This window comes from Eleginops maclovinus, chromosome 17, assembly GCF_036324505.1.
Source record: "Eleginops maclovinus isolate JMC-PN-2008 ecotype Puerto Natales chromosome 17, JC_Emac_rtc_rv5, whole genome shotgun sequence".
Taxonomy (NCBI): domain Eukaryota; kingdom Metazoa; phylum Chordata; class Actinopteri; order Perciformes; family Eleginopidae; genus Eleginops; species Eleginops maclovinus.
Window position 1 is genome coordinate 14,466,696 of NC_086365.1, and position 7,911 is coordinate 14,474,606.

At 42.6% G+C, this 7,911-nt stretch overlaps 1 protein-coding gene across 1 annotated transcript; it reads right to left on the reverse strand.

Moving 5' to 3' along the window:
- Positions 1 to 3,086: 3,086 nt before the first annotated feature.
- lmod2b (leiomodin 2 (cardiac) b) lies at positions 3,087 to 7,911 on the reverse strand. The gene is made up of 6 exons (XM_063905070.1): positions 7,359 to 7,911; positions 6,632 to 7,108; positions 5,742 to 6,002; positions 5,398 to 5,613; positions 4,456 to 4,884; positions 3,087 to 3,432 (listed from the first exon to the last, which is right to left on the reverse strand). Exons 1-6 carry the CDS (start codon positions 7,632 to 7,634, stop codon positions 3,406 to 3,408), a joined length of 1,686 nt encoding a protein of 561 aa, XP_063761140.1. The 5' UTR covers positions 7,635 to 7,911; the 3' UTR covers positions 3,087 to 3,405.

Sequence of the window (7,911 nt, forward strand, 5' to 3'; positions counted from 1 at the left end):
GCAATTTCTGCCTTGTTTTTGTGTGCTTTCTGATCAATGTTGATTCATTTATTTGAGTTTTAAAAGGGAAAAGACACACCATTCGTATACTTAATGCACACAGACTTTGTTGAAGAAAGTTTAAAAGAGGACAACCAGGTCTGTCAAGGTTGTTGTGTGGGTGTGGGTGTGGGTGTGTGGTGATAGATACAGGCCTCATCACCTGCAGTATATAGGCATGCAGGCATTGCACAGATCTGGAAACAGCTGAGCAGAGGATTATCACACACTCTACTTCATCAGGCAGGTAAAAGTAAAGCTGTGTGTATAACTTTATGTTTATCAGAGCCAGTGAAAGATACAAATATTCAGCTGGGGGTGGGGGTGGGGGTGGGGGGGATTTTACTAATGTAAATCACAAATGTTCGAGGAAAAGGTACAACATGTTGCTCCACTTTCCAAGGTTGGATCAACGCCATGCTGTGTGTTTTATGCAACAGGTGTAAAGTATGAGGGAGAAACATGTTTTATCACTTTCTGTTTTTCCTGGAAAGTTTGTGACTTCATTTCAGGGAAGTTTTTCTTGGAAATGTAATCCTTAAATTCTATGTTTTTCTCAGATATGATAGCTCTGTTATTTTACCCTCAGTGACCCTTAAATACCATCATAGCTATGTCACAAAATTGCCCTTCAAATAATATTTCCACTGAAAAAACAGACCTTAATTAACTCTCACTGTCACAATCACGACCACTACAGTTCAACGCCTGTATTTATTTTTAGGTGATGGTCCTCATCAGCTGCATCAGTTCTGTGTGCTGCTGAGTTTATGAGGGGGGATTAGAGCGGCATTACACTTTCCACTATTGTGTCAGCAAGGCTTGCTTCCATAGAGACCCCCCCCCCCCCTGAACAACACACACAATACAATACACACAAGCACATAAACAAAAGCATTTATAGAAGTGATTTGGGCTTTAGATTCTGTCCATTATTATACTCATTGTTTACCTTTTGGCTTTTAAAGGGATAAAATGTCTTATTTTGGACACAAAAGGGCCTCCCTCTAAATGTTTGATATGATTTCCTAAAAAGGTTTTGCTGTTAAAATGCAGCCAGACATTGAAAAATGTGATTTTAGCTCAGTAGAAAATAAAAACAACTCTTTGTGAAATTGCCCCTAAATGAGCTTAAAGCCAGAGTTGTGTAAACCTGTGTACACTTAACAGTTTCAATGACTTGTATTTAATTTCCCTATGGTGCAGAAAACCCCTCCATCATGAATAGTAAATGAGGTGGCCACCCTGAGTGCACCATGAGACCCCATTTAACGAGCAGGAAGTGTCTCCATTTTATGCATGAATTTTATGGAAGGATCCCTATTGACAGTTTGACAGATATGACAAAGTGCTCTGCTTGAGTAGAGGAAGTTTTATTCTTAGGACACTTAGGTCTGAGGAATGCATTGTGCATTCTGAACCGCTGTGGTTGGGGAGGCCGTTGAGAACTGCTTCTCAGCATGGGGAGTGTATCCTTCATCTAACATCAAAACTTGAAGCATCAACATGCGAGCCTGCAATACATCTATGCTGCCATTTAATAATAACCCATTTTTTAAAACAAACAAATGATTATTTAAGAGTAACTCACTCCAAAGAGGTCTGCTTTCTTTTGGTAAAGCGTTAACCATTATGTCATTTGTATGTTTCCCCATGTTTCCACCCTTGATCCCCTGACAGCTGCACTGTAGATTAAAGAGCTCTTGAAAGACACCGAAAGCACGATCAGGATTAGGATGCTAATAGCTCACACCCCTCAGACTCTCTCATCTCTCATCCCCTTTATAAACCTGACACCTAACCCCTAACTCTAACCCTATTCAATCAATACATCCCTAATGTAATCCCACCAATCCAGAATACATTGAGATTAGTTTTACCTACTGTACCGACAGCTTTCCTCTTGAAATGTTACCCTGTTTTTTGGTTCAAACTTCTTTAATCTTGGTTCAGACTTGTTGAAGTGGGGTTGAGCCACTTATTAACAGTTACCTAAAATAGCCATCAGTGTGGAGAAATAAACAGGAGTATTAGCAACGAAACATACTAAGACACCTTAGAGAAAGCGGACCGACGAGGATTAGGGCCACATGTGACTTTTTTTACTTAAATCTGACCCAAGGTGAATTATCTCCTTTAATTCGGAAAAGAAAAATGCATAATTCTGATTAAAAAAGACCTAAGAATTCAGATTTTAAGTAAGTATATTTTTCAGAGAAAGTTTGTGATTACTTGTCCGTCACTTTTGGAGGGTGCGAGGCTATTTTATGGATTTTAAAATAGTCCATTTGCTTTTGGACAACCTTTTCCCAATGTTAAACTATAGCAGTGTTCTATGCTCTCTATATGGCTGCCAGACTCCATTCACAATAACAGCATTTTTACTTTCTGTAACACAACAGTTGCTGATATACCATTTCCCTGGTCATTTAAGTACTTGTGTATTAGTGTGACTTAAGTGAATCCCAACTAACATCCAGGTAAAACTACTGTGTTTGTTAAATTAGTCTGTTGACGTTCAATAAAGCAGAAAACACCGTCTGACAGTAAGGTGAAAATATCTTCTATACATAAACGTAAACTGATTTCTTAAGGTGAGCTCTTTGAATAAAAGGCTAAGGTTTCTGATTGTTTCCGTCCACAGCAATGCTTAGTTCCTGTGCTGGTAACACAGATGGATATTTCTACAGTTTCATAGACTTTGTTTTAGGGCATTGTTCATGTAACGTCACCCAGTAGCTGCTCCAAATCTGATCTTGTGATTTTTGTCTCATCTCATGTCAGTGTTAAGAGTGTCTATTCTCTCCCTTCACTCGTCATGCTTTGTGAATTGTTCAAACTCAGTACCACAGCAAAAGCCGTGCTCTAACGCGCTCTGACAGGAGTGGGTGTATTGTGAGTGTGTCGCAGTGGGAATAAAGCATGAGTGCTACTTGACCAGTAAGCTGACTCACTCAAAAAACCCTGCTGCATAACAGCGTGACCCTTTTCTTTGAAATGGACCTCATCCAGAAACCGAAGAAGAAGAAGAGAGAATACACACTGACAAGAAGTAATGTAAACACCACATGGCTATATTAAGAAAGGAATAATTCAACCAACAACAGATCGTATTTACAATTTTACAAGAAAACTTTGAATTAGAAAGCGTATCAATTCATTTCCAACTATGTTTAAATACATTAGAAAACAAACATGTAAAGTTATAACTGCAGTGCAAATTTCCAGTAAATATATATATTTTTCTTGAGTAAGAATTCAGTTTTTGCCTACTTAACATCCCATATTGAGTTTCCATCCCTCCAGTGTCATCATTAGGCGGCGTGGCCTCCGACAGATGTAACAGACTCTGTACGTCTGCTCGTTTTATCGTAGGTGATGTGGGATTTCCACCTGGAAAATATTAATGCTGTGTCAGTTTTATACACGGAATAAAATGGCAATCATGGGTTTTCAAACCACGGTTTTATTGGCTACTTTTCATTGGGTTTAGGCTGGCGTCTTCGTCCTATCCACTGGCCGGGCTCCATCTTCCCTCAGCTGTGATTTGTATTTTAATAAAAATGGTATCGATGTTAGGGTAAGGCAAATATGGGAGCCCATTTTTTCCAACTTTATGGATGTGTTATTCATTTTAATGTTAAAAAATAATGAGTTTGTGTCTCAATGAAAGACTTAGTATCAACAAATGACGCATTTTCAATTCATAATTGGGAAAAGTTCTCATTATTTTGCGAATAAATATCTTGCCAGGAGAAGATTAGGGTGAACAACAATTTGAAGACCGACAAGTTGAGAAATATGACAAAACAAGTTGAAATTTTATTAAAAGTTACACGTGGCGCTTATCCTCTTCTGTATATTTTTCCTAGAAAGTTCATGATCATTTATTTTTGTCACCTTTGGAGGTTGCTAGGCTAGCTGTTTCCAGGCTTTATGCTATGCTAACCTAACCTGCTGATTGACATGTGGATGTTTGAGGAACCAGTGGGGTAAACAGATGAAGTGTGTGGTGTTGTTAGTGTGTGTGCTCGCTGTGGTAAAGTGTCATATCTGTCTTTATCAAAGTTTCACTGAACGGTTTCTATAAATACCTTCACTAAGTGGCAGGAATTTCACAGCCAGGAGACCCCGGCATCTGAGGGCAGAACTCATTTTCCACTCCAGCAATAACAAGCGTTACTAGAGCCTCAGCCAGGATGATACTTCACTCTCTTCACCGAGGTAAAGGAGTTCAGATGCATTATTTCCTACCTATAAGGCTTGGCTGACATTATTATTGGCTATATTTTGTATTTTCTGGATCTCTCTCTGACTGTAAAAGCATTGGATAATACCACAGGGTACATTTGATGCAAACTATAAAAAAAACGACCATGAAATGACCATCAGGTGGTTTAAACGTCCTCCACTCACCCGCTTCAGGCTGCGTCCTGTGCTGTTCCGAATGGACTCCATCAGCTGGTCGTGGGCTGACCTCATCGGCGTGGACGGCCTGCTGCCCTCCTCCCCTCTCCTCTCCACCGACACCGGCCTCAGGGCGTTCTTCAGCTCCTTCAGGATGCTGCTCGTCTCCTCCTTCCCCTTCTTGCCCTTCTTACCTTTCGTCTTCTTCGCCTTCTTTCCGCCCGCCTCGTGCGCCTTGATGACCTCCGCAATCATCCTGGTGGGTTTCTTCTTCTCTTGTGGCAGCGGGGGAGGAGGTGGGGGAGGAGGAGGAGGAGGTGGCGGAGGTGGTGGTGGAGGAGGTGGAGGAGTTTGTTTTTTAACCAGGTCGATCCTGGTAAGTTTGGGTGAGGACCAAGGAGAGGCTCTGGGTGAGCTGTAAGGGGATGAGGTTCCTTTCTAGAGACAAAGAGAGGAACATGGATTATTAGGAATGCGTTTATAGCTAGAAAAGGTTAACGTGTTCGCCTACTCTGAACAGTAAGGATGCATTGAAAGACTGTGCAGTGTCATTTGAAGTGTAAGAGATGAAAGCATTGAAGTTTTCATGTGAAAACAGTTGAAACGTACGGTGGCCGACAGGTGCAAACACGCTACGACGGCCCAAAAGATTTCCATTGGGAGAAACTAGCTGCACTTTCCAAAACGCTGCAAATATAAAAGCCCAAACGTGCCATGCAAATTAAGAAACCTCTTCACCAACTTGGCAACACATGTGCAGCGTTAACTAGAAGTGCTGCATGAACGTAACGCTGCAAATACACAACGGAAACGGGGACACTAAGAAGTGACGCACACAGCTGGGACCGGAGCCCTTGGTGACTTTCAGGGATTATAAAGTTGACCCACTGTCACTGGAAACACACCTAAAATATACGTTTTATCGGCTTATTTGATGGCAAAGCTACATACCAGTGCATTGGTTCTGGGGTAACCAGCTCCCTCTGGCGCCCCTGGTTGGCCCTGCTGCAGCAGCCTCTGCTCCTGCATCCGTTTCTGCCTCTGGCGGTCCTGGTTCCTGGTGAGGATCCCGGTCATGCTCATCCTGGGACCGGGAAGGTTGAACTGGTAGCCCAGCTTGATCAAGGTGTTGTTTTCCCTCAGTATCTTCACCATCTCCATCTCTACCTGGAGGGGACGGAGTTTGAGTGAGCAAGACAATGTGCATATTGAAGACTTGTTCATCCCTAATATCAAATGCAATACAAATGAATCAAACAGAAAGAAATATCCATAAGATGTCTTTGGCGACAGACCTGTCCTCCACACATGTGTCTCTGATTGTGGAAGCGGAGCTCGGTCAGGGTGTTGTTCCCAGGAAGAGCTTGAACCAGTGCCATCACGCCCTTCCCAGTCACATAGTTGGACTCTATATTCAGACTGGTGATGGAAGAGTTCTCCCTCAGCATCTTAGCGATGGCCAGAGCCGCAGGGTCATCGGCATGGGTGTTCGCCAGGCTGAAGACCCGGACGTGTGTGTTGGACCTCAGCGCTTCAGCAAAGCGGATAAGGGTGTCCTAAAATGTAAAAAAAAGAAACTGTACAGCAACAAAAATATACTTGACCAGCGTCACTATCGTCCTCCATATCTTACTGAAAACAGACCTGTGGACGCCGTGATTTTGGTAGTTTTCCAATCATAATATGTGGGCTTTGCCAAATATGTAACTACACTATCAGTTACACAACCAAGACAAGACGCCCGCTCTAAAAATAAGGTTGATGTACTACCAAAAGTTACCCAGACTAGGATGCTAGCAAGCTCAAAATACACTTTAAATCTCATAGCTCATTTATAAACAGAGGATCATCAGAAATATTAAAGGTTTTGTTGGAGTTATATATTGCTTTATATAATTGAATGGTTAAACATTAGTGCAGTTATTGTTACTTTCCAATCTATTTAGGGTCATTATTTAATTAAAGTATGCTTTTATTTTGAAGGCAGCTTTAGGTACTGGGTGATTTGGGCACCTGGAGATTGTGAATGTTTTGGAAACAGGTACAACAAATAAATGTACGAAACAACGATCTAATCTGGACTTGGATCACTGCGTACGACTCGCTAGCCGTTATATCTCTGTGTTATTTCTGTGTTATTTCTGCAGCTACAGGTTTGTTTACATCAGTGTGTTTGCAGTCGTACCTGAGAGATATCCTCAATGTTGTTGAGATTGACCTCTGTGAGTTCAGGGCTGTTGTCCAGAGCTTGTCGGAGAGCTTCGTCAACAACGGTCGGGTTTCCCATCGCGTTCGGGTCTGCAGGTGGAGGGGGAGGAGTCAGTCGAATAGGCTCCGCCCTCTGTGGCTTCAGTAGCATTGGGGCCTCTGCCCGTGAACTCAGCACCCCAGAATCCTTTGAGGGTTCAGGTTCCACTTTTTTATTGTCTTCCTCGTCCTCATCTTCTTCTTCTTCTTCCTCCTCCTCTTCCTCCTCCTCCTCTGTTACAGCTTCTTCCTCACTTTCTGCTTCTTCTTCTTCTTCTTCTTCTTCTTCTTCTTCCTGCTCCTCCTCTTCTTCCTCTTCCTTCTCCTTCTTGTCTTCTTTCTCGTTTTCAATATCTTTTTCATCCTCTTCTCCGCTGCTTTCTTCCGTCACACACGCCTCCTCTTGTTCTTCATCCTGTAAATGCAGTGCTATACGTTTTTCATTTCTTAAAGACATGTTTATTGTTCATCTAAATGATGTGTTTTTGAAAGAAACAGAGAAAGAAAGTTACATTTTTCCTCTTATTGCTTGAAATTCCTTTTTACTTTTAGCTTTTTTAAATATTTGGTCTTGGTCTCCATCTGATTAAACTTCAAACAAGCTGTTTTTGCCTCTAGCACATTGTAGAAATGCCAAGCAAATCTAATCAAACATCAATACTGACCAGTTTGGGGCTTCCTCCAGCTATCTCGTCCTCAAGCATTCTTTGGGTCTCATTTTCCCAATACTTCATGAGGGCCTCTCTGCTGAAGGTACCCGTCGGGGTCTTGTCCGTCTGGTCTTTCTGTCTGAGTCCTATGGGCACGTTGGCGTCAGGATCGATGTCCACCAGCTCCTTTTCCAACTCGGCCAGCTCTTCGGGGCTGAGGGAAGCCAGAAGCTCGTCCTCATCGACATCTTCGTACTTACTCAACTCTCTGCGGTACCCGAAGCAGCTCATGGCCGAAGCGTTTGAACCGCAGGAACACTAGAGTTGTACGTGAACCAGGCCCAAAATGAAGTAGTTTATTGATATAGAAGATCCAACAAAAGGTCCAACTTGAGTTTGCTATCCACGGTCATAAGGGGTCCAGTTGAGGTGATCCGAGCCGGGGGAAGTACAGGTCCCACTCCAGTCTGAACTGGATCTATCCTGGCTTGTCGTATCGCTGTGTGTTGGCTGTGTGTGTCCTCTCCTGTCTAATCTCTCCAGCTGCCGTTCTGGCCTTAAGAGAGGG

Coding starts and splice junctions, on each gene's coding strand:
- lmod2b (XM_063905070.1), bottom strand. CDS start 7,634: ATGAGCTGCTTCGGGTACCGCAGAGAGTTGAGTAAGTACGAAGATGTC. Junction 6,003..6,631: donor ACATTGAGGATATCTCTCAG/GTACGACTGCAA, acceptor TTTACATTTTAG/GACACCCTTATCCGCTTTGC. Junction 5,614..5,741: donor GACACATGTGTGGAGGACAG/GTCTGTCGCCAA, acceptor CGTCCCCTCCAG/GTAGAGATGGAGATGGTGAA.